This window comes from Salvia hispanica, chromosome 1, assembly GCF_023119035.1.
Source record: "Salvia hispanica cultivar TCC Black 2014 chromosome 1, UniMelb_Shisp_WGS_1.0, whole genome shotgun sequence".
NCBI lineage: Eukaryota > Viridiplantae > Streptophyta > Magnoliopsida > Lamiales > Lamiaceae > Salvia > Salvia hispanica.
Window position 1 is genome coordinate 6971530 of NC_062965.1, and position 26830 is coordinate 6998359.

Genomic DNA, 26830 nt, shown 5'->3' on the forward strand with positions numbered 1-26830 from the left:
TGTTAAACATGATCATCAGGCTGAAAGGAGCGACGAACTGGGTGCTCCATGACTTCCCCCATTGGTTTGTGATGACAGCGCAACAAGAGGTGGCGTCGAAGATGTATATCCAAGTAACTGAGTCAGATCTCAAGCAGCGACTTGATTTCATGAAACATAGGTACAACACTTTCAAGAGGTTGCAGGCTGACGGAGCTTCGTTGTCACGACCGCACTTTGCTAAGGATAGCAAAGCCAGGAAACCGTGACTAGGGGTAGGAAATAAGAAGAGGGGAACAGAAAGGGGATACAACAATGACTGAATATTTACTTAGAAGTAAGGGGGAAAACAGGTTCAAACCAACTTTTAATCACTAGAACTTGAATGAAAATCTTACATTTTAATAAATAATTATCAGAGTAACAGTCGATGTCATCTAGAACCTTAGTACGCAACGGAACGAACACGGTCACATGTATGGGGACATGCACCGCCGAGAGCCTCTACTTAAAATAAAAGGAAAATCATAACTCTGCTCAGCATTCTCCACCGTCACTGCTCAACCTGCATATTTAGAAATATATGCAGGGCATGAGTATAAAAATACTTAGTGAACACATTGCCGAAATATACATACATAAAATGAAAATATTGTCATGCCATCACAATAACACTCGAGGGTTTTCTCTTAAAAGGCCCGAACTTACTAAATTCTTTGTGAGCTAAAGTTCGACTGATCAGTCTAAGTTCTTTCTGTACTTTTGCCATATCTGAACACCAAGTGCCGTGGAGATGGTGCTCTCCCATGGTCACCTACCTTTTTCTCCAGCCGGGGAGGTGGCCACCTCCCACGGCCTCCATAACTTTATTTGTGACCCGTGGAAGATGGCCATCTTCCACGGCCAATTGTGTACATTAATCCGAGTAGGGACACCGCCCTCACTTGGACCCGAATTCGATTCTTACGTTCCAACCAAACAGATAGGCATAAAACAAATCATTTATGGCAAGACAACATTATTTACATAAACAACAAACATAGATTCACATTTTCATATTTTCATCCACATTAGTATGTAGGATAGAAATGTTCACCTCGTTCGTTTAATTTCCTTAACTTGATTTTCTCGTTCCGACCTTAACTTGCGGAGATAACCTTTTTCAAGACAATACAATATAATATAAAATACTAATCAGACTTCAAGAAATTCTTATATTTATTAGGAATGCATGCCTCCTAATTAAGCCATCTCATTTTTCGCTTATCCTTTAAAACTTTTGAAACTCATATATTATTTAATACTCCGTTCACTATTCCCGGCTTCGACTAATTTGGAACTCCATACTTTACTATGAATTTTACTCCCGCAAAACTCTAACAAAACCAAAGATCAATTATTTTAGCTTAGCTACACGTTAGAAGGAACTATATATATAAATACTAATTGAAGCTTAATTTAAAACTTAGGCTAAGATTTAATATTAAATCCCTCCCAATAAATTCAGATTTCAAAATTGGGCCAAGACTTCCTTTTATTTTGAATCCAAATAATTAAATTTTTGAAACTGGGCCTCCTTGGTATATTTACTGCAGCCCCCAAATTTATTAAAAGGAGTTGGGCCCGGATTTAAACTTTTCCATTCAATTAGTCAAATGAATTAGTATTTCCTAGCCCAACAATCAAAATAACACACAAATGAGTACCCACTGATGCCCCTCACCATTCACACCCAAATTCTAATTTGATGTGAGAGAAGCTCCCACTTCTCACTACCAGCTACTGCCGCGGCCATCACGCCCCAGCGCCGCCGTCCGTCACCGCCTCTGACGGCGCTCCTCTTCTCTTCTCCTCTCCATCTCCCTCTCTTTCTCCCCCCCCACTCCCTCTTACTCTCGCCGCTGCTGCTCTCACGGTGGCGCGATGTTGATCCCTCTGTCTCTCTCTATCCCGGATTCCGCTCTTGCTGCCTCCCGAACTCCGTCGGCGTCGCTGGGAGAGCAACGCCGCTGCTATACTGATATGCCTCCTCTGCACGCCCCTCCGTCGTACGCTTGCTGTTTGGACAGCCCCGAATCGGTATCCAGCAGCCCCTACTGAGTTCGAAACAACCTCGCCGGTATCCGGCAACCCCCGAACCATTCAAAACAACCCTGAACTCAACTCGATCACACCCGAACTAGCCCCGAAACGCCCCCGCAAGATAAGTTCTAGCACTCAAATTATGTTCTTTTCGTAGTTCATTTAGTTACAGTTACAGAGGGGTGTTCAATTCGTTGTGTTCGGTTCATTGTTGATTGTTATTGATTGAATTACTTGTGTGAGAGTGGTGGATGATATGCTATGTATAACCATGATCAAAAGGATTTTATACCTTAAAACACGATATTGAATTGTGAAATTTTGAGACTGAGAGGAGTAGTTTCCTTGGACTTGGCAGACTCATCTCTATGATTTGGGATGCTTATTGGAAGTGAATTAACCAGCCCCTTTGAACTCTCGATTTCTGCCGTGGATGGTTGGTATTGGAAACAAGAGCTCTTCTACTTCTCTTCCTTCCTCTCGGCTCTCTGTTTTTTCTTGGAGTTTGCAGAAAGTGATTGTGAATTATGTGCAGGAGGTGGAGTGTAATCAAGCAGCTACGTGCTTGAGGGGAAGGAGAGTAATCAGGCAGCTACAGCTACGTGCCTTGAGGGGAAGGAAAGTAATCAAGCAGGAAGTGGCGGAGTGGATCAAGCGGGAGGTGGAGGAATGCCACGTGGCTTGAATGGGGGGAGAGTAATCAAGGAGAAAGAGGTGGAGGGGAGCTATCAGCAATTTATGCAAAGAGATCTGACATGGGCTCTTTGGGCTCCAAAGAACAAATTATTTTAGTGATTTGGGTTTTGAGAGAGTGGACTCTTTCTTTTTAAATTAGGCCCACAAGAAATAAATCCTTTTATTTCTACTATACTTTATTTCTTGAATTTAAATCATAAAATTTAGCAATTAATACTTTAGTGGTATGCTAATTTCTAAACATAAATTACGACTCTTATCGATTTATCGTAAACATCTAATACTCCTTTTATTGTTAATAAGGAATGAAGATTAAACGAAAAAATTCAGATACCCATTCGACCTCCTTTCAAGATCAACTAAACAAGACCCGGGATGTTACATTCGTGGGATGTCGGGGTGAAGTTTGTACGGGCCAGTGACAACATATGGGCAAGAATACTCCAGGTATGTTATGGTAGATGTCCCTAAAATATTTATGAACAAACTGACCCCTTTCAACCATGACAGAAAACTCCTTTCGTCGGGGCATATTACCACCGTGATGACCCCTATTTCTCAAAGCTCGCTTGCTTGTTCGGGTTAGGTGAAGTGAAGAAGGAAGAGGATGCAGAAGTTGTACTCATATCTGACGGGACGGAGAAAGTATCCACTGATGAGCCAAGATGTTATGAGATTACTGGGTGCGACGCAGAGGTGACATTGCCGACTGTTTTCCCACCACGTACGGTCCGTCTAAAGCTATTTCTGGAGGATGGCGAACCCCCTATGGATCTCGAATTAACAAATAAAGTTGGCATTTGTTTCATTGACTTGAATGCCAACGGGAAGTTGCACACTAGGTTTGAGAAGCGTAGGGACTTGCCCATTGTCCCCGACGGGAAGAAAGACAAGGCTGGCCCGTCAAGGTTTCACCAAACACGAGTTCGTGTGCGTCAAACACGCCTAAGCAGCAGTGGCCTTATATTTACAAAAAACCAAGAGTGTAGATCGGGTAGAATGGATATTGTTCATTAGCTATGCGATGTTGGTATGATATATGTCGTTGATTTTTTGAATTTCTGTTTGTGACATACCTTTTGCTACTAGTAGAAGCTTTTGCATCATGTAGTAGCTAAAGCTTAGTATGAATAGGTTTGGTAGTGACTATGTTATTGTGTGGTGTACCCATATGTATTGTGAATATGGTCTTTTGCATAGTGAAGAGGGCAATTTTAAGTTGGGCTCTATTTTTTACAACATTTGTCTAACATATATTATGGTAATGATCTATCTCCCTCTGCCCAATCAACAAAATGGAATACGATAGTATATTCGCCATTACTAGTGGAAAATATTACATACGTTGAGTACACATATGTGTCTCTGTACCATTAAATAAGTTTGTTAATGGAAACACATATGTGTGACCGTAGCATCAAAACGACAACCCAAAACAAAAGCTACGTTCAATCACTACTAATATCCTAGAGTCCAATATGTATCATAATTATAAGCTTAGATAAACTTAGTATTGTACCCAAAAGATAGAAAGACCAGCTTCCATTCACGCTCCCTTGTCACTCTCCTTGATACACATAAGCAGATATCCTAGACGTGTTGCAGCCAGCATTCCCATGAAGACCTCCGCACGTTGCGGTTTATCACCTAGGATGTTACAAAGACGGTACTCCTGGGTGAGAGTGAGACCATCGACGGTACCCAACTTATCAAACACGTCTTGGTTAGCCTGCCCAAGATCGAACTCGTACCCAATCCGTGATGAAATAACCTCCAGATGGTTGTTTGTGTCATGGTGAAGGTTAGCTAAGAACTCCATCAGTGCGGAGTCAGGACCGTCGACCTTGTGCTTCTTTCTACAGTGGGGCTCGGATGTGGATGCCTGTTTGTCACTGTTACCCAAACTCATGTCCAGATTTCCCCCTGGCTGCGACAAAGGAAATGTCTTATCCGCCTCCGGATGGTCAAGGCCCTGACTGAAGTCGTTTTCATTCACTTTAGAACCCGCGGCAGCAGAGGCACGCATACGATCAGCCACATCGTTTACCCGCTCTCCCCCTCCCCCACTCGCACGATCCTTGCCGAAGATTACCTTCCACGTTTCCCACAGCGTCCAAGACTTATGGCGTATATCCTTGGCGTCCTTGTCAGCCTACACCACCGTCCAAATATTTTAGCTGTTTAGTATGAAGAGTGCTAGTTCGGAATAAAGTACAGAAAAAATACAAATCCTTACCATAACGATTACTTCCCATTGGTCGTCGTCACATTCGATCTTGTATTCGCCATCAGAATGGAACCCGATGCCGCCCCTACTAAGGATTCCTCGTAGGCTGGTGTAGGACTTCTTCCAAGCAGTTATCTTTGATGTTACATGTGGTGTGCCTTTGATATCCGTGGTTGGAAATTCCTTTCGAATTGCATCCTCGATCTTCTCCAAATACCCGGTCCGAAAGCCATTGTCAGACTTCCACCCCCTTGCGACGAGGTCCGCCATACAGGCAGCCAGGAATTCTTCCTCTTTAGCCATCCATATCCTCCGGGATCGATCGCCTTTACGGAATTTCTGCTGCGGTGAGAGTTGGTTAACTGCAACCAAATGAACCACCAGTTATGGAATTATATGTATATTAGGTACGTGACCGTAAATACTCTAATTTTCTTAACAAAACGACCTTGTGATGGATTTCCCTCTTCCACGCATCTAGATGCAGATTCCCTCTTTCCGTCCGTTCAACAGCATAGCCGCAAGAGGGCAGAACGTGAGGAAACATATCAACAACATTATTCCCCCAGAACGAAGGGAAACATATCAATAGCATTTTAAATCCAGAACAAAGGGAACCAAATCAATAACATCATAAGTCCAGAACAAAGGGAATCATATCAATAACATCGATTCGTCCAGTACAAAGGTAACCATAGCAATTACTTTATGCTTTGATTTATAAGAAATTTTCCCAAATTATCCAAACGACAAACATCCAAAACTTGATTAGGATCCCACTCGAATAAACCGATTGTGACAAACATTCACAGCAACTACAAATCATGGAAAATAACAAGAGTTAACTCCAATTATGTATATGAAACTCCTACAAAGCGAGAATAGCTCTGTAACCACCGTCAAATCCGACGACAGACATCAGCGTAAAATGAAAACACAGTCGTTTGCTATTGTGTTGGTGAAGGCCTATCTCATTTTGGAGCTCCACTTGGTAAATGGAAGAGATGTCTATATAAGTGAGAAGGAATGTATTCTTGAATTTGTAAGTTTGAATCGACTCTCCGCCTTTTTTATTTCAACGAAACGGGACATAAATTTGTTTGAAATTTTTAAGGGCAATATAGTCATTTCGAAATATCAGGCCTTTTATGTAATGAGACAAAGCAGAAATTTTTGTCCCTAATCTGGGCCCAAATGTGGTATCCCAAACGTATATTTTGAATAAGGCTGTGGTGGGCCATACCCGATTTATTTAAATCAAGTAATAAATCTGACGAACCCATATCTTCTTAATCGAACGAACCCTAACAAATGATGTAGCGGCCTGGTTTTGTTGACCCTTATAATATTGGCTCAAATCAATGGAGAGTTATGATCCGTTCATATTTTATAACGAGACTACTTGAAAATAACCCAATCTTATATTGTCTCATCCGGGTTTTGGCCCATTCCAAGGAAGCCCAACTACATTTTTTCCAATATAGCCTCTTATAATAACAATAACATAATTATATTAGTATGTCAGAAAAATAATGTTGTGTCAAATTAATTTGAATAATAAATATTGTTCAAGTAATAAATCTGACGAACCCATATCTTCTTAATCGAACGAACCCTAACAAATGATGTAGCGGCTTGGTTTTGTTGACCCTTATAATATTGGCTCAAATCAATGGAGAGTTATGATCCGTTCATATTTTATAATGAGACTACTTTAAAATAACCCAATCTTATATTGTCTCATCCGGGTTTTGGCCCATTCCAAGGAAGCCCAACTACATTTTTTCCAATATAGCCTCTTATAATAACAATAACATAATTATATTAGTATGTCAGAAAAATAATGTTGTGTCAAATTAATTTGTATAATAAATATTGTTCAAGTAATAAATCTGACGAACCCATATCTTCTTAATCGAACGAACCCTAACAAATGATGTAGCGGCCTGGTTTTGTTGACCCTTATAATATTGGCTCAAATCAATGGAGAGTTATGATCTGTTCATATTTTATAATGAGACTACTTGAAAATAACCCAATCTTATATTGTCTCATCCGGGTTTTGGCCCATTCCAAGGAAGCCCAACTACATTTTTTCCAATATAGCCTCTTATAATAACAATAACATAATTATATTAGTATGTCAGAAAAATAATGTTGTGTCAAATTAATTTGAATAATAAATATTGTTCTAGTCTCACTTTGAGTGATAAATTTACTTCTTCTACTCTAAATGACACATTTTTCAAAATAGAATTATCACTCTATCTACTTTATTATATTTTTACCTTATCTTCTCTACATCTAACTCATAAAACAACAGTATACAAAATCTTGTGTCGAATAAGAAATGTTTCACTTATAGTGGGCAAAGGGAGTACTTGAAATTTGCTAGTATATACTTACTCCATCCAACATTGAATATATGATCCATTTATCTTAATAGAGAAAAAAAATGTCAACAATCTTTTATGGATTATCAAAAATGAAAATATGGACAATATTAAGTGGAAGGAGGAAGTATACCACTTATATATTGTTATTGTGTGACATATAAAATCTTAACAATATTATTGATCAATCAAAGGTGGAAGATTATCGATTAAAAAGGATAGCATTACGAACCATTGATCTTGTATGGCCTATCATTGCAATCAAATGATGCATTATTGTGTACATAAAAGTATATTATATCAAATTTGCAATAATGCACTTATGACAATGCATTAGATTAATTATTAAAATTAAATTGTATGATTAAATGTTTATATCCTATCTTGTCACCAGCCTATGTTACTTATAGTAAAAACCAAATTAACATGAAATCACAATATTAATACTAGTATGGGCCTTTGGGGAAATAGAAAAGGGGTAATAGGGTAAAGTACAAAATAGGAAGAAGAAAAGGGTGAGAGGTTTGACCTAAATACCCATCCCTCTTATTCCCTCACACCTCCCAATCCTCTCATCGCCCTCTTCTGCCCTCGCTTCTCCTTTCTCTCTTTTCTCCGATTTCCCTTTTCTCTCCTTCTCCGATTTTCCCCGCCACTTTCAAATTTCTCCAACCAATTAACTGCCTTTCAATTCCCCGATGCCCAATTCACCCCGATCCATTTTTCCTATTCTGATTCTCTGATTCTGATTAAGATTCTTCACTGAAGAGACTGTTGTCTCAGCTGCCTTTCTCCTCTGTTCAACACTCCTACTTGATGTGATCAAGATTTCACTTTTTTGCTCCAATTTCCTTTCTTATACGCAGGTGAATCTCTCTTTCATTTTTTTCTTTCCTTTTGTTTGTGCTAGCGAATTTGGATCCTTTCGTTTTCTGTGTTGTTTGTTTTTGGCTGAAGCTCTGTTTTGTAAAGATTCCTCTTTTGATGTGATTCTGTGTGTGTGTGTGTATGTTTTGGCAGTGGTTTATTGGTTGAATGGATTTGATTGGTTGTGAGGATATGCCCACCTTTATTGTTTGGAGGTTTGCGGTACAAAATGATGTTGAGTTAGGCAGTATGGTGCAGTGTGTGAAATTTGCTGCTTAGGACAAAATATCTTGTGATGATGTCAAATCCCTTCTGATTTCATTACTTGGTTCTGGATTTTCAAGAAATTTGATTGCAATTCTTGACCATTGAGCTTATGCAGGTTTGATTTGTTAGATTGCAGTCTCAAATTTAATGAATTGTGTCTAATGCAATAGATAGAAGTAATTCCTGCAGACATAAGGATGGTGAACCAAGAAGTGCTCCCGGGGCAAAATAACGATGCAGCTCTTGGTCATAACCAGCCAGTGGTGCTAAACCGTAATCACAACATAGTTATTGCTCAAAACCATAATGGCGTGGAGATGGGTCAGGCTCACGAACAAGATGCCATGCTGGGGCAGGGTCATGACGGTCAGGATGATGGTCCTCAATATGATGAGCAAGAGAATGGTTTGTCGATGGAGGAGAAACCTGATCATGATATCCAAGACGTGCATCTACATTGTGATGACAGTGAGTTAGATATGTCTGATCATACTCATTTGGCAATGTCTGAGACCCAAGATCTTGACGAAAATATGGAATTAGCAGTGATCCAGCATGAGGACATGGGCATGGACTCTATGCACGATATGGATCTTCACCAGTCTCTAGTAGTTACTCCCGCTCATATTCTGCAGCAGAGAACCCTTGCTATAGAACCTAGCTACGAACTTCACGTTGGGCAAGAATTCACTGATGTCAAAGCTTGTCGAAGGGCTCTGAGGGACACAGCTATTGCCCTGCATTTTGAGATGCAGACCATAAAGTCAGATAAAACTCGTTTTACTGCCAGATGTGCCAGTGAGGAATGTCCATGGCGCATTCATGCTGCAAAGCTTCCTGGCGTACCCACTTTCACAATCAGGACCATCAATGATAGCCATACGTGCGGAGGAATTTCCCATCTGGGGCATCAGCAGGCCTCGGTTCAGTGGGTTGCCAATTCTGTGGAGCAACGCCTAAGGGAGAACCCAAATTGCAAGCCAAAAGAGATCTTGGAAGAAATCCATAGAGTTCATGGTATCACTCTATCTTACAAGCAAGCCTGGCGTGGAAAGGAAAGGATTATGGCTGCTATGCGTGGATCTTTTGAAGAAGGATACCGTCTCCTCCCGCAGTACTGTGAGCAAGTTAAAAGGACTAACCCAGGAAGCATTGCATCAGTTTACGGAAATCCTACTGACAATTGCTTCCAACGCCTCTTTATCTCATTTCAGGCATCCATATATGGTTTTCTAAATGCTTGCCGTCCGCTTCTTGGGCTTGACCGAACATTTCTAAAGAGTAAATATCTGGGTACATTGCTTCTGGCTACTGGTTTTGATGGGGATGGTGGTCTTTTCCCTTTGGCTTTTGGTGTTGTTGATGAGGAGAATGATGATAACTGGATGTGGTTTCTCTCCGAGCTCCATAACCTTCTTGAGGTGAATACTGAAAACATGCCAAGGCTTACGATATTGTCAGATAGGCAAAAAGGAGTCGTTGATGGAGTAGAAGCAAATTTCCCGACTGCTTTCCATGGGTTTTGCATGCGTCATTTGAGTGAAAGCTTCCGGAAAGAATTTAACAATTCAATGCTTGTTAACCTTTTATGGGATGCTGCCCATGCTCTTACAGTTATTGAATTTGAAGCCAAAATTCTAGAAATTGAAGAGATTTCTCAAGATGCAGCATACTGGATTCGGCGGATTCCCCCAAAATTATGGGCCACAGCTTATTTTGAGGGAACAAGGTTTGGACATTTGACAGCTAATATAGTGGAATCTCTAAATACTTGGATCTTGGAAGCCTCAGGTCTTCCAATAATCCAGATGATGGAATGCATCCGAAGGCAGCTAATGACCTGGTTCAATGAACGTCGAGAGACTAGTATGCAGTGGACATCCATCCTTGTGCCGAGTGCAGAGAGGCGAGTTGCAGAGGCTCTTGAGCGTGCACGAACTTATCAGGTTCTTCGCGCTAATGAAGCTGAATTTGAGGTAATATCGCACGAGGGGACAAACATTGTTGATATCCGAAATCGCTGTTGTCTGTGTCGGGGATGGCAACTGTATGGTCTACCCTGTGCACATGCTGTCGCTGCACTACTCTCTTGTAGACAGAATGTCCATCGATTCACTGAGAGCTGTTTCACTGTTGCTACCTACCGGAAGACGTACTCACAAACCATTCATCCTATCCCAGATAAAACACTGTGGATGGAATTATCTGAAGGAGATCCAACTGGCAGTCAATGTGCAGAAATGACTATTAATCCACCTAAATCACTCCGCCCTCCTGGGCGGCCGAGGAAGAAGCGTGTTAGAGCAGAAGATCGTGGCCGTGTGAAGAGAGTTGTACATTGTAGCCGCTGCAATCAGACAGGCCACTTCCGGACGACGTGTGCAGCGCCAATATGAGTGTGCTCTTTCTGAATCCATCCAATAAAGTTAGGCTAAGCTAAGCTATGGTCTTCTTACCTGTGCAGTAATTTTTTTTAGACTTGCTTTTAGATAAAGGAATTACTATAAGTTGGGGTGCAAGATTGTTGTCCTAATAATTAGATGACTAAATTTATTATTTATCCTATTAAATGGTTTGCTTTCTGGTAGGGGTACAAATTTTATAGGATAATATACAGCCTACTTTTTCATGATAGGTTTGAAATGATCTACTACATTATATAGTTTTTTCTTCTTGAATGTTACTGTACATATCATGATGCTGTTTTTACTTTACTCGGCTTTTGCTCTGGGGTTGTTTGGGATCTGCAATAGCTTTATCTGCTCTAATCAGGTCCAGTCCATTGGTAGTTCAGCCAATATAGATGCTTCTTGAGACTGGCAATGCAGCCAACGAGAAGGCAAGCTTGACCTATCTAAATCTGGATTTAGTAAGATAGTGTGTCATTTTATTTGAAATGCAGAGGACTGTGTTTTGTATGAAATGTGGTGTTGAATGTGTGATCCAGCCTATAGAGTGTGTAGTTTTAAGCTAAGGTTGAATGATTCATGAAAGGTGGTTAGAGTATGGTGGATCCAATGCATCAGCTAGGTATAGAGGTTCGTACAAGCACGGCTTGTGCTCGGTTGAGTGCATCAGCTTGGTGTAGACCTTTCCTCCTGTACCTGATGGTGGTTTCAGTCCATTTTTTTAAGAACCCTGAGTAGAGGCAGACCATCTATAGCTATACCATTACCATTACCATTACCTAACCAGGAACTGCAAATCAACAGTTTCCCTCAAGTGCTAAAATCTCAACTCAAGATTCTTGAATATTTCTCTTTTGTAACCTGTTTGGATAAAATTTGTAATGTCCAGATTCCAATGAGTAGAACTTTATGCTCCCAAAACATTTGGCTTGTCTATTTAGCTGAGTCATTGGTTATAATGGGATAGGACATGAATCAGGCAAGTATGTCAATTGGGCCGGCCCGTCGGATTTCGAGCCAATCTTACTTGGGTTGCGGGTCAATCGGGTGCGGGCTAATCGGGTTGTGATTTCTTTCGAGTTATAAAAGTTCAACCCTAACCCTAAAAGCTTCGGTTTCGGGCTAGTCCAACGGGTTAATCGGGTTGCTGCCGATAATATTAAAATGTGGTCAATCTAATAAATAATGATTAAAATTAGTTATATTTATACAATGTAAAACATTTAATTATGATATATTTGAGATATATGCTTAAACGCAATTATAAACAAAATCAAATACTAATATTTGAGATATTTCGTGGAATTTTAATGCATGGTTTAGAAGTTTAATTAATTTTTTTTAGTGAATTTGAAGTTTTTAATTTATTTATCAATTATTATATTAATAAAAATTCAATATATAAATTGTATATTTAATATAAAATTGAAAGTTATTTTTTTAGTTATCTATATTATAAAATTAATCAGTAAGTATCAAATTAGGAGTAAAAAAATACTCCGGGCTAGCCCATTGGGTTTTCGAGTCTGAACGGGTTGCAGATTAATCGGTTGCGGGCTAATCGGGTGCAGGCTAATTGGATTTTAATTTTATTAGGCTAGAAATTTTCAACCCTAATCCTATAAATTTGGCGGGCTATTCGACGGGCTACGTTGACATCCCTAAAATCAACCATTCTTTTATTATTATTCCCAACATCATTAAGAACTTGGCTTAGGCAGCAAAAAGTAGTGAAATATTCCATTTACTTAAGTTTAGCAAGTCCGGACAGTAGTAAGATAAATGTACATAATTGTACATGTCCATAATATTTTAAATTTTTTTAAATTTAAGTGAATTTAATTAAAAATTAGTTTTGTTATTTATTATATTATATGTAGTAATAACAAAGAAGTGATATAGAAATTTTATGTCGAATCGTAGCATGATTTCGACTATGATTTGAAATAATATACAATATTTAGTAGAAAATATATATTTTATTAAATATACAAATATTTAAGTAAAAATTTTAAATTTTTCTTAAAGTGTTGCAAATGATTAATATGAAATTTATTTTAAATCAATTAATGTTTATAAAATGATTTTCAATGTAAAATGTTCAAAAAAGTTCGGTTATGTACATACAATTATGTACGTTTATCACTACTGATTCTACAATTAGTATAATTCATACTCCTGTCGCAGTCCACTTAAATAGGAATACAATTATTATCTCCCTATATTGGGGAGATATTCTACAGTTACACACTCGTAGTCGTATCATCACATGTTGGAATTTCATAAAAAATGTTCATACAGATTTTTAGTACTCCTAGTAACTTACACAACTAGAACCACTACATTATTATCTCCCTATATTGGGACGATTCGATAAAAGTTAACTAATTACCGGGTACTGATAAATGTGCATACATAGTTGGGCTTCTTAGATATTCTATGTTGCAAATAATTTATAAATATTAATTAATTTAAAGTAAATTACATTCTGTAACAATTTAGAAAAATGTAAAGAAAAGTTATGTGAGACCCATTTTTTTATATTTGTTTTGTAATAAAATGTGAGTAAATTGAGTTAGTGGAATGTGGGACCTACTTACTATTTATGATAAAAATGAAGGGTGACTCATAATTGGGGACGGATCGAAATGGAAAAGTGTGACTCTTAATTGGGGACGGAGGGAGTACTAAAATTTAAAAATTAAATATTGACAAATTTAAGAAAAATTATTATTTTTATTTAGAGTGAACTTAAAAATTGGTCCATGGACTATGGGTTTATCTCGAAAATGGTCAATGGACTTTAAAAATATCACCAGTAGTCCATGAACTAAGGGTTAATATAAAAAACGGTCCTTTTGCACTGTTTCGAAATGAAAATGCACTTTTGAGGGATTTTGGGGGGTTTGGGCAATTTGGTCTTTTTACACTTTTAACATTTTAAATCTGATATTATTTCAATTATGTACTAAATCTGATATTATTTTAAAATTATCATTCTTCTTCCCTTTTGTCATCCTTCACTTTGTTTCTTTATTTCAATATTAGATTTAATTTTACAAAATTAAATTTTAAATTTAAGTTTTTAAATATCAATAAATTTTTAAAATTATAAAAATTATTAAATAACAAAAATTAATAGTCATGATCAATATTTGATAGTGTCTAATATTTAATCAATAAGATATGACAACGCCTTAGTTTTAATCAATATTTAATAGATTTAATCATAAATAGATCATATAACGCGATTTATTCTGAAATAAATATGCGTCTAATGTAAGACTAATATAATTTTCGTTTATTAATTTGAAAACAATCAAAATGACTAGAAAATTTCAACAAAAATACTCCTATATAAAATTTTTAGTCAACTTCATAATATTCAATCACAAGCAATTATAACAACCGAACGAAGGCTAAATAGAATAGCTCTTATTTTTTCATCATGATTATTTTTCTGTACTTCTTCAATTTTCAGCTGAATACTATATTAAATAACAAAAATTAATAATTTTAGTCAATATTTATAGTGTCCATGAATTAATAGTTTTAATTAAAAAAAAATAATTGATATTTAAAAATTAAAAATTAAAATTTAATTTTATAAATTAAATCTAATATTGAAATAAAGAAACAAAGTGAAGGATGACAAAAGGGAAGAAGAATGATAATTTTGAAATAATATCAGATTTAGTACATAACTGAAATAATATCAAATTTAAAATGTTAAAAGTGTAAAAAAACTAAATTGCCAAAACCCCTCAAAAGGGCATTTTCGTCTCGAAACAGTGCAAAATGACCGTTTTTGATATTAACCCTTACTCCAGGGACTACTGGTGATATTTTTAAAGTCCAGAGACCATTTTCGGAATAAACCCATAGTCCAGGGACCATTTTTGAAGTTCATTCTTTTTTTTAATATTGTATAATTATTTCGAATTAAGTTCGAAATCATGTAAAAATTTCTCACAAATTTTCCATATCATTCTTTTTTATTGCTATAGAATAATATTACTAACAACAAGATTAAATTGTAATTTAATTCAATTAAATTTCAAAATTAGAGGCATTATTTGCGTGTACACTTTGTGTACATTTATCATTATTCATTTCCGAACTAGGCCAGTTCAATTAAGATTCATTTATGAAAAAATAACAAAGAGTTATACAAAATCCCTATATATAATTATAGGGCCATCATTTTATTAGTCAATAATTTACATTACAAGTATTAATACTATGGCAACATTTTATAGTAAGATTTTTTTTTTATCAATTTCTATACCGATATCTATGATGGCATATCCAACTTCTTTAATTGCACCCAAAAGTTTCGGCGACACTAATTTGAACCTCATTTAAATATACTTCTTCCGTTTTCAAAAAATAGGATCCTTTGAATATACCCCTTCATTTTCGACATATATGGCTTGTCTAGTACTTATGCTTCGATGGCTTCGTCTTCTTCATAGTAGCACCGCAAATTAAGAGCCATCGACGAACTAGATTCACACAAAATTAGAATCGAATGCAATTAAAATTCATATGATAGCTTTGCCAAATGAACTTCTATTTACATACAAACAATTACAATATGTATGAATATAGAGAAAGTGGATTCAATATTTAACCTTACCAGTTTCATCACAAAATTGAATAGTGACTCTATTTGTAACTCTCATTTTACATTTTTTAAAATACTAAATTATTAAAATTATTTAAATATAGACTATTTAACCCCTTAGCTCCATTTCCTTTTCTTTTTAACTTACATGTTGAAGTATCCAACGACTTTTTGTAAAATTGGGGCAAGTATTAGTTGTTGCATTGAATAAGATAACAAAACTCAACGCAATTGGTAAGACGTTTTCCTCTAATCAATAAATTGAAAATTCAAGTTATAGGAATAAGTGAAAATCCATTATTAAGGAAAAAAATGTATTGATTAAAAAATATCTAACATAATAAAACCTGCTAAAGTTTCTGTAACTCGATTCGATCCCGTCCACTCGGCCTCGCGCTATTCCGAAAATGGTGCAACACAAAAGGGCTAAACCAGCTACAAGCCAACTTCCTCCTCTTTACTTTAACGTTGTTTTTTCACAAGAAACAAAGAGAAAATAGAGAAACTAAGAAACCAACACTTTCCCAAAAAAAGGAAATAAAAAACAGATCATTGCTAATTAAATCAAAATCTTTTGATATTATTGTAATTTAGACTCGGTAATTAAATGTTTTATTGCACGAGTTTGGAATTCATCGAAGATCATACTTTGAAATCGACTGAGATCTTTGGATCCCGTTGTCTAATATCCTCTCGTGTTGTCAATTTCATTATCGCGGCATAATTAAGGCAGGAGTTGGTATGGTACGAACACATGCCTAATGATTTATTCCAAAATGCCAAAACATTACTGAAACATTTTAGAAGTCTACTTATGCCTAACTTAACTGACTCTAACTTAACTGACTCTATATAGGAACACATGTTACATTACATATGTTATCCTCTCTCAACTGTTGATGAATGTCTGCACTTTATCACATATACTGATCTAGGTAAGACAAGAACATACAGCTATTCTTCGTGTATGCATAAAATGTTATTCCTACTCCTACATCAAACGTTCTTCTATCTAGTTCGACTGTTCTATCCTGCAAAGACGGTGCTTCTCAAGCTAAAAATTTACCTTGAAAATACAGACCAACAAGTAGAAAAATGACGGCCACGGCTCCATAAGGCCTTCTGTCAACACCAGCTGATACTGACCTGAAAGAATTTTAACACGATTCATATCAGTAATCAGATCAAAAGAAATGCAAATGGAAAAAGAACTAAATTAGTATAAATGCAATAGCTTTCTTTGCAGGTAGAGAAAAGAATCAGAAATTAGCCCATAGTTAAAATCAAGATTGTGTTTGTTACTTGTTAGAATATATGGCACGAAAAAAAAAAATTAATATTTGGCTGCAGTTCGAATCAAGATCATGTTTTATACCTTGTTACCATGGACTTGGTTGTGAGCCCAAATCCAAAAGGGAAAAGTGGGTCATAATGAGAATCCCCTACGTTCATCGGGAGTTGATCTACAGTTTTGAACCAAGTCCTCGGAAGTTGTCCCGTGAAACCATAGTCCCCAAATAGCACATCAGCCACTCCCTGGCCTTCACTTCCAGGCAACCAGGCTGCGACAAGAGCATCAATCCCTGAAAGGTATGGTTCCATCACAATTGGCCGGCCTGATATGATGATGACCACGCACTTGACAGCTCCACAGACATTCTTTATTGTATCAGGTCCAGGGTCTGCCATGGTAAGAGTGTCGCTGTCCCCTGCAGTCTCGGTGTAAGGATGCTCGCCAACAGCCACTATAGCATAATCAAAGTGGTTGGATTTAAGATATTCGCTATCGGGGTTCTCAAGGTATACAACTTCTGTGTCCTTATCGACAGTGGCATTAATAGCACCGAGAATTGTGGTACCTGTCATGATACAATTTGCTTTTAAATGATTTGTTGAGATGATTCTCCTCACAAGTTGACCAAAGGGAAGAGATTCATTCAAACTTCAATTGAAATGACTCTAAACATTGCAAGCCATTTTCAGAATTTTGAGTAGAGTAAGATGAATAGATGATGAAAATAACAAGTGCAACTGTTTGAATCATTATACATAGAATGAGGTAATATTTACCTCGTGTCCCGTTGTTTCCGCTAAATCCCTGCCAACCAATTGTCCATCCACCACACTGGTAACCCAAGTTGTCGGCATGACTGCCAGCGACTAGAATTTTGGATGCTTTCTTTGGCAACGGAAGCAGTGATTCATTTGCATTTTTCCCATTTTTCAGCAGAACAAGTGACTTCCTCACAGCTTCCCTCGCCAAATCTCTGTGTGCCTGTTATTGTTATTAACATATGAGGATCTCAGTATACCACGCATTAGGATATACTATAATAGCCCGTAGAGCACATATAACGTTAAGCTTTAAAATCCATCAAGGGAATCGTAGATTTACCTGGCTCCCAAGCTCATTCACAAGACTGAGATCAGCAAGAGGACTTTCGAAGAGACCCAAGTTGAACTTGATGAGCAAGATTCTCGAGACGGCATCGTCAATACGATCCATCGTGATAAATTTGTTCTTGACCAAATATTTGAGGTCATCAATAAACTCAGTGTGGTTAAATGGCAACATAATCTGTCACAGACCAGAAATTACTTCACATCAGAAGAGATTGAACTTAATACAAACTTTACTGGAAAGGAGAAACAATTTCTCAGCAAAATAACAATACAACACCATGTCTATTCCAGCTTGAACACCAGCTAGCACAGAATACGTATAGTTGGAATGTGATGGAGAAGTGATCCGGTCAATGCCCTGCCAATCTGAGATAACAAAGCCCTGTATCCACAACATTTGTTAGCTTAATGCAACATCAGAGATCATATGAAATATAGAATCAAGCAAGCAATTGTCACCTAAGTTGAATACTACTACAGATAAAAAGCATGCCGTGTATATGATATCTCTACAAAGATACCTTGAACTTGAGGGTACCCTTCAGAAATCCAGTGATCAACTCATGATTCGCATGCATCTTTTTGTCATTCCAGCTGGAGTAAGAAACCATCACTGTTGAGACACCCTTAATGATAGAGTCATAATAGGCAGGCATGTGAATGCTAAGCAAGCCGTGCATGTCAATCACTGTGTTGTTTTCGTTAATGCCCTTTGTCGTCCCACCATCGCCAACAAAGTGTTTCGCACAAGCTGCTACCTTGTTCCTGAGACGAAAGTGGTGGGGGTCAGTAAATAAAAAAAAAAGTCATGTTTGGATAAATTCGGCAAATTACTGAAAACTTGGTATCTAAAAATAAAAGCCAATGTCTGGCAAGACAATAAAGGGAAAATAATTGAGGGAACATTTATTTCAGGGAAAAGATCAAGAGAGAAAAATTCTCATGTGAAAATTTCAAAACTTGTGATACTTCTTTTATATTAAGCTGCAAGAAGGAACTTATCATGCTAAAGAACGTACTGCCAATCATGATGATTATAGTGATTTAATAGTAGGATAATTCTTTTGTCCATATTATTTTAAATAATAGGAGTAAATAATTAGACATGAAATTAGTTCCGTTAAATACATACTTTCCAATAACATATGGGACACCCTTCCTCGAACCATTTGGAATTTCACCTTGTAACCCGGGTATAATCTCCGTCATCTCTTGGACTACCTTGGGATCCTCACTGTAACTCTCATAGCATCTTCCCCACCTGGGGTCCCTGCAGACCTGCAGAAAAATACGAACAAACTGTCAGACTTCATTCAAGATCCAAGTACAAAGAGATGGCTCTAAGCAGATAGTATCTAGAAGAAATTTTTATCTCATACTGTAACTGAGGGAGAAAACTATTAGTACAACTTACTGCAATGCAAGGAGCAAATGTATAAGGAATTCCCGTAGCTCTGATCTCAAGAGCAGTTGCATCACCAATTCTCCGCAGAAGGTCAGGATCCCTGTTACAGGACAGGAAAAGCTTAATCTGGTGTTGCAGAGAATTAATATTCCATGAATATATAACTTCTTACACTCTTTAAGGAAAGAGGTGGTTTTCACATTTTAACAATTGATGATTTGATGCTGTATAAAACTTACCTGGTGGCTCCAAGGCCAACGTTGTGAGGAAATATGGTGGCGTTATAGACATTATTGTGCCCATGAACAGCATCGATTCCATAGATCATAGGAATTCCGAGACGTGTTGATAAAGACCCCTTCTGGAAGTTATTTATCATGTTAACCCAATCAGCAGCAGTAGCTTGCTGAAGAGGCACACTTCCACCACCACTTAACAGGCTACCTGCATCACGAATAAAGATAGTCTCGACTTAAGCATGTGATCAAAAGAGACAAACAATTGCATTCATCTCCTTGCCAAATTTATTTACTAATCCAATCAAAAAGATGTCAAGATATATTCCTTCTGGATGCTAAATTTAGCTACTTTTACAATATTCCAGTCAACATGAAATCTCACTTATAAATTTTATTAGTCAAAACCAAACAACGTTATCACAAAATAAGAACTTTCTATAGATCTTGTTCAAGATATATACCTTGAAAGCCCACATTCAGATAGCAATGTTGCATATATAATATAATTCAAACTCCCACTACACAAGTTCTCAATCAGAAAAAAAAAAAGAACACAAAAATCATACAAGAATAAAAAAAACCAAGATCACAATGGGCTTAAATCCATCAAGCAAACAAGAAACACACACACACAGAGCAAAATGTGCTTGAAACCCATTACTATTACCAATCTTGTAGTCCTTCATGATATCAGGAGTGGCTGAAAGCCTTTCAATCTGAACCATCTGTCCAATCTTTTCCTCCAAAGTCATCCTACCAAGAAGATCTTCGACTCTCGCCCCAACAGGCTGTTTAGGGTCCTTGTACTTGACATAATCCTCTTCCTTCCCCAATGCACCCCTCCGCCCACACAGGATCACCACACTCCACAACCACACCATCCAAACCCCTCCAACCCACTTCATATTTCAGCTGCTCTGCACCAACACTCTGCTCAAGATCCAAACTTGGCTAAATGGGTGCCTGCAACTGTGCAAAAATGTGCTCTTTGTAGAGAGATAAATAGTGATTGAGTTGAGGGGAGTGGGAAAAGTGTGGGTGGTAGGGAAATGTGATTGGTGATTCTTTCTTCAAACGTGGTTGGGATTGAAATACACAGCTCGCCGCATTTAATTTTATTTAATTATGTAACAATTTTTTCTTCTAATATGAAAAATCTCGAATTTTTAGGAATCCCCAAATTTTCGTGATAATCAGTCTGTCAATTATCGGCAATATCGGGAAATTCGATTATAATCATGAGTAGTGATAAACGTACTACGTACGTACATAATCAAACTTTTTAAAACATTTTACATTGAAAATTATTTTATAAACATTAATTAATTTAAAATAAATTTCATACTAATCATTTTGCAACACTTCAAGAAAGATTTAAAATTTATACTTAAATATTTGTATATTTAATAAAATATATATTTTCTACTAAATATTGTATATTAATTCAAATCATAGTCGAAATCATGCTACGATTCGACATAAAATTTCTATATCACTTCTTTGTTATTGCTACATATATCAAAACTAATTTTTAATTAAATTCACTTAAATCTAAATTTTTTTAAAATATTATGTACATGTACAATTATGTACGATTATCTTTTCCCTATAATCAGTCTATTATAGCTGAAGAATCGAATAAACATATTTATACAACTATACAAAATCTAGCATTTTATTAAAAAAATTGCATGTTGATAAAGTGTGTAAATGTTCAACCCTTCGTCTTTGAAATTTATTTTTGCAAAGATTCTTGATCAACTATTTATGGTAACAAAACACATCTTTTTGAAGTCAGTTATTTTTTTGTTCTGATCTGTTAATTGGATAATCAATTTGTAATCAATGCAATTAAAGAAGATTTTTAATCGATTATTCAATTTATCAATTTGACTACTAATCGAATTGGCTATTAATCGAATATTCAAACGCATTAGTAAAACTTGACTATTGGTCTTTTTACTATCTTAAGATTTGATACAAGCTTTTTTCTTCATATCAACAGTAAATATTACTACCAATTTATACAAAAAATGCGTATGCTGTGCATGTTTTCATACTTCATAATGTTTGTGGCTTGTGCATAGAGTAAAAAAGTGAAAAAGAAATGCAACCTTTTGGAATCATAGATTTCACAAAATTGAAATGATCAATCTAATTATTAAGTACCCAGTAATGTAATTCTTTTATTTTTTGTCCACATGAATCACTTGTTTTATTTTATTTTTATTATTTATAGTGAATTAATTTCATATTCATTAATTTATTCACTTTACATTTGATCAAGTATATTAAAAAAAGTGAAACTTACAATCCACTAATTAACTTTTTAACTTATTTTTCTTCACATTTTAAAAATCCAAGCTACCAAAAAGTAAAACATAATCCGACAAAGAGAGTATAAATAAGGAAATAAGATTTAAAAAAAAAACACTACTAGAATATATATACTTGAAAATCACATTCAATTAGGAACACGAAAACCATTTATATGCTTTATTAAATTATATTTAATATTTATTAATTATGTAAGGGTGGGGTGGCCACATCCTTAGACTACCTTTCTCATAAATTTGAAATATAGAAATTAGGAAAAGTTTTAAATCAAATAATGCATGCCATTTTCGTTATTAATGAATTAATGACCTTTTTGGTGACACGTAGTATTATCCATTATGTATAATAAAAGTAGCGATGAATGTACGTAACATCTCTCATTAACATCGACTAATGCTTAGTAAATCCTTTAATTGATGGAAACATTATATAATTAATATAGACAGAGATTGGATCAAAAAATAATCCCATCGATCTTATATAAAAACTAAAGTCAAATTATAATTTTTAGATTATCATAATTAATCACCTGCCTATATTATGTCACATGGCACATTTTTAAGGTTAATTTTATATGATTGATTGTCGATAATTATTGAATAATCTATAATGATTTATATAATAAATTAGTCAATTCTTTGTTATAATGCTTTTCACTTTTCAGAGGCAAGAACCAATAACTAATTTTCAATATAAAAATAGATAAGAAATAATTAAATATTTTTACTAGATAGTACTAACATTTTGCATACTAAATTACCTTTGTATTAATAAATTTAGTACATAATAAAATTGAAAATTATACTTATTTCTGATGTTTTCGTTTCATATTTTGTCCGTGAAAAATACTTGATTTTTTGATTCAGACGCAATTTACACAAACGCCGTGTTAAAAATTGATTATATATAAATGCTTATATAAATATAGATTTTGAAATATTTAAAGTGACAAAATTATAAACCTTCCTTGCATCTATCAGAGTATTTTTCTTTTTGAAATAATCTAGGAGAGTATTTTATGAGAAATAGTTCGGAAAACCATATTATAGTACAACCTCTATTATACTAAAATGGAATAACTCAACAAAAACTTTTTACGTATATTAAAAAATTAGGGTAATATGATGAGTAGTGTCTAAGGCAAATAAAGAACTTTATTAGGTCTCATCTCCGCAGTCAAGAAATACCTCTTACATTTCTTTGGACAATCTCAATTTCGATTACTTCATCATTGCCTAACTCAATATACATACCTTCATTCTCAGATTTCCCAACTTTTTTATTTATATAAATAGACATACCAGATTTATGTAATTTAAGATCATAGGCCAATAATCACGATACATACATTTTACCATCAAATAATCAAGCTAAGTGAGGATGGCGATGAGGGGTCGAGGCGTCGCTGGGGTTTGGCCGGTGTACGAAGATTTCAAGCCCAACTCGGAATGGCAACAAGATGTTCATTCCCATAGCCTCATTATTTCTATCCCTGGTATGCTTGTGTTTTTATACATCGTGACAGTCTGTCACGAGTTTTTATGCAAAATTAAATGTTACTGCTATTGTAAATTTTAGGTTTCATGAGAGAGCAACTTAGGGTTTCGACAGAAGGCCGTAACATCGTTAGGGTTCGTGGGGAGCGACTCATTGCCGGCAACAAATGGAGCCGTTTCCTCGAGGATTTCGAGGTTCCTGAGAATTCCGACATGAACTCAATTCGAGCCAAGTTCCACGATGGCGCTCTCACCATCACAATACCAAAAAAGACAATCGACAAGCCTCATCATGAGGCTCGCGAAGAAGAGAAACAAAAACATGTTGAGGACCGGGGCAAGGAAGCTAGCTCATCGAAAACAAAGCTGGCCGGAGCTGAGAGAGAGGAAGCTGCAAAGGAAGAGAGGATGAAAGAACTTCCAGCCAAGGAAAAGGGAAAAGAAGGAAAAGGAAAGGAAGGAATCGAGTCGAGTGGAAGTGAAGATGGAGCTTTCACCAAGGCAGTGAAAGGAGGAAAGAAAAAAGAGGTAATCGAGTCGAGTGGAGCGATTGCGAAAGCAGTGAAAGGCGTGGCTGAGCTGAATGAAGAGAGGAAGTTGATGGTGAATATGGGGGTGGCTGTGCTTGTAATCGTCTCGTTTAGTGCTTATGTCACCTACAAGTTTGTAGCAGGAGACGATAAGAAATAGATAGGTTGTATAACCTAAACTATGTAACACAAAATAATATAAGATGAGATTGTCGAATATACTATCAAATGCCAAGACATTTCATCTTTTATATAATCATTGGTGTTTAATATAAAACTAGTGAAATTTTTTTATTTAAGCAACCTGATACGAGTATTATTATGATTAGATATTTTAGGAATTAGCTATATCTTGTTCATACCGTCTAAAATATGATTTGGTATATGTCATATATTATAATTACTTGTGGATCTTTTCGTATAGAAATAACAAATTAGCTTTTCCTTCATAAATGCAAATGCATATCAATGAACTTGCTTCTCTAGTAAAAAACTTGATGTCTAGCCAATCTGATTGCACCGTTGTTGTCACAGCTTTTAACTACCGCCTCTTGCCTTACACCAAAATCAGCTTCTCAACCAAAAACTTTCCAGTACAGCTGCTGTCAACATCATATACTCAGCCTCTGTTGTGGATAGACCCACCACACTTGGGAGGTTTGATTTCCAGCTAACTGATGCTTCAAAAAAGGTAAAAATGTAACTTGACTGAGATCTTTACACTACAAAAAACTCGCTATTTAGTGACGGATTGTGTATAGGGATTGAGTTTCTGGTTGGTTTTAGCCTTTGGCCGAGAATTGGGTAAACAGGCTATGATGAGAATTTTCTGAGCCAGATTATTTCCGGCTCTGATACCATGATAAAAGGATCGAAGAATTGGTTTTTGTGTATTCAGTGACGTGTTATTTACAGTGAATTACATCCCCTTTTATATGTTGAATAATCTACACAAAAGGTAAACCTAATTCTATTTTTGGTAGTACATCAATTGTGTATCAATTACTTGATTCATCATATCATTCCTTGATACACGGGATCTTCTTCCAACAAATACAAACAAAATATTTCAATGCAGAAAAGTTAAGCGGCGTGAATTTATTCATATCAACTTTTACATTTAAACATAGATACGAAGACTAATTAATAAATTAAATTGTCACCAAATTGCCTTGCTGGTATAGCAAGAAAGAATTCCAGCACGAAAAACTTCCGTGATATTGTTCGATGCATTTAGGAAGGCTCAAAATCGTAAAAGACAAGAGAGGTCCAACGTACAAAGGAGATTCAAAAAGCTAGCAAACAGCTGAGTAACAACTAATAAAAGAAAGTCTACAAACCACAGACAAACACCAAATCAACCAAGCAATGATACCCCAAGACACAGCCAAAGAGAGAAGAAGAGATAGAAAAGTCAAACCTGCTTCACCAAGAAACAAACCTGCTACTTCTACTCTCCCTTTCAACCTCTGATATTTCTCAAATCTTATGTTCAACTTTCGTGATATTTGTGCAGCACCTTCAGCTGTGTACCTATTACAGAGTCACCAACTATTTAACCATTCAGTTATTTCCAGTGATGGATCCAGACTTTTTGAATTGGGAATGCGAATTATATAGTAAAAAAAAATACATAGTACCATAGTATTAAATAATGTTAAAAATAATATAAATAAAAAAATAATGTTCAAGTTTAAAGTCACATAATCATAAAAATTTTCAAACTATCTAATATCTAAAAATGGTCGAAAAATTGAATATTTTGAATTCACGCTAGATATTAAAACACTAACTAAAATCTGCATAAAATAGAAATAATAAAAATGAAATAACATTAAAAAAAATACCTAAAACGTAAATAGAATAATAGAAACTAAAATCTGCAAACACACGTGATGAGGAGCTACCTAAGTACTCCTACTATCTAAAAAATATAATAATAATAATAATAATAAAAATAATAATAATAATAATAAAAATAAAAATAAAAAAGAAGTAATATTTAAAAGCTACCTAAAACATGATGAGGAGGAATCGAACTTGGGTATATTATGTGAGAATAGGCTCAACTACCGCTAGGCTATACACACCATTTGTATAATTCATCTCAAATATATACTAAGGAGAGAATTATTTGGGGTACACTTGTACCCCTTGCTCCTAGCTGGATCCGCCAGTGGTTATTTCATTTCCTTTTAGATTATGATAGTATTGCTTGACTTTACATATATCATTGGCAGGAATTTGAGAAAATGATCGTTTTCCGTGTTATTCTTAATACTTACACTTGCCTATTACGAAAAATAACATTCTATGTAGAAAATATGTAGTAAAGTAAAGAAGATATAATTTAAAATACTATTTCTGTAGGATGGATGAAAAAGGAAATTAAGTCATATTAGGAGTTCCATTTAAAATACTTCCTTCGTCCCCAAAGAATATACACTTTGGGTACGGCACGGGTTTTAACGTAAAATCTGTAAAGTAAGAGAGAGATAGGGAGAAAAAGTAATTAAAGTATTGTTAGTGGAGAATGAGTCTCACCTCATTAGAGAGAACAGACTTTCCAGAATTAGAAAGTGCATATTCTTGTGGGACTGACTAAAACGGAAATAGTGCATATTCTTGTGGGACGGACGGAGTATTCAATAAATTGTAATAGGCCTCACATTCCACTCATATTTTATTATAAAATTAATATTCCCTTCGTCCTATAGAAATATGCTGAACTTTTGTTTTGGACCGTCACTTAGAAGTAGTCAATATCTATTTATGAAAATTTTTTCACCTTTTTACTTTGTCATTTATGGCCCCAACATCCATACATTATTTCAATTGTTTTTTCTCCTTATCTCTTATTATAAATTACACATT

At 35.8% G+C, this 26830-nt stretch overlaps 4 protein-coding genes and 1 long non-coding RNA gene across 12 annotated transcripts; 3 read left to right on the forward strand and 2 right to left on the reverse strand.

Moving 5' to 3' along the window:
* Window positions 1–317: 317 nt before the first annotated feature.
* LOC125213963 lies at window positions 318–2597 on the reverse strand. The gene is made up of 3 exons (XR_007175044.1): window positions 2354–2597; window positions 1076–1136; window positions 318–544 (listed from the first exon to the last, which is right to left on the reverse strand). It is a non-coding gene; the product is annotated as an uncharacterized LOC125213963 (long non-coding RNA).
* Window positions 2420–3815, forward strand: LOC125213952. Of its 2 annotated transcripts, none has more exons than XM_048114779.1 (3): window positions 2420–2501; window positions 2597–3204; window positions 3268–3815. In XM_048114779.1, the coding sequence occupies exons 2-3, from the start codon at window positions 3133–3135 to the stop codon at window positions 3772–3774; spliced, it is 579 nt and encodes a 192-aa protein (XP_047970736.1). In that variant the 5' UTR covers window positions 2420–2501; window positions 2597–3132; the 3' UTR covers window positions 3775–3815. The 2 variants fall into 2 exon arrangements, with proteins under 2 accessions (XP_047970736.1, XP_047970727.1); XM_048114770.1 differs by having other exon boundaries at window positions 2420–2497.
* Window positions 3816–7928: 4113 nt separating this feature from the next.
* LOC125201472 lies at window positions 7929–11093 on the forward strand. 5 transcript variants are annotated; one of them, XM_048099600.1, is made up of 3 exons: window positions 7929–8243; window positions 8398–8626; window positions 8701–11093. In XM_048099600.1, the coding sequence occupies exon 3, from the start codon at window positions 8709–8711 to the stop codon at window positions 10905–10907; it is 2199 nt and encodes a 732-aa protein (XP_047955557.1). In that variant the 5' UTR covers window positions 7929–8243; window positions 8398–8626; window positions 8701–8708; the 3' UTR covers window positions 10908–11093. The 5 variants fall into 5 exon arrangements, with proteins under 5 accessions (XP_047955557.1, XP_047955556.1, XP_047955555.1 ...); XM_048099599.1 differs by lacking the exon at window positions 8398–8626 and having other exon boundaries at window positions 8627–11093; XM_048099598.1 differs by lacking the exon at window positions 8398–8626 and having other exon boundaries at window positions 8682–11093.
* Window positions 11094–15832: 4739 nt separating this feature from the next.
* LOC125201096 (beta-glucosidase BoGH3B-like) lies at window positions 15833–20641 on the reverse strand. Of its 3 annotated transcripts, none has more exons than XM_048099018.1 (11): window positions 20261–20641; window positions 19594–19798; window positions 19364–19454; window positions 19082–19227; window positions 18471–18714; window positions 18227–18331; window positions 17942–18124; window positions 17617–17821; window positions 16922–17405; window positions 16613–16692; window positions 15833–16006 (listed from the first exon to the last, which is right to left on the reverse strand). In XM_048099018.1, exons 1-11 carry the CDS (start codon window positions 20496–20498, stop codon window positions 15897–15899), a joined length of 2091 nt encoding a protein of 696 aa, XP_047954975.1. In that variant the 5' UTR covers window positions 20499–20641; the 3' UTR covers window positions 15833–15896. The 3 variants fall into 3 exon arrangements, with proteins under 3 accessions (XP_047954975.1, XP_047954976.1, XP_047954977.1); XM_048099019.1 differs by having other exon boundaries at window positions 15848–16001; XM_048099020.1 differs by lacking the exon at window positions 15833–16006 and having other exon boundaries at window positions 16283–16692.
* Window positions 20642–23253: 2612 nt separating this feature from the next.
* LOC125201097 (protein RESTRICTED TEV MOVEMENT 2-like) lies at window positions 23254–24259 on the forward strand. The gene is made up of 2 exons (XM_048099021.1): window positions 23254–23425; window positions 23509–24259. Exons 1-2 carry the CDS (start codon window positions 23311–23313, stop codon window positions 24114–24116), a joined length of 723 nt encoding a protein of 240 aa, XP_047954978.1. The 5' UTR covers window positions 23254–23310; the 3' UTR covers window positions 24117–24259.
* The last annotated feature ends 2571 nt before the right edge of the window (window positions 24260–26830 follow it).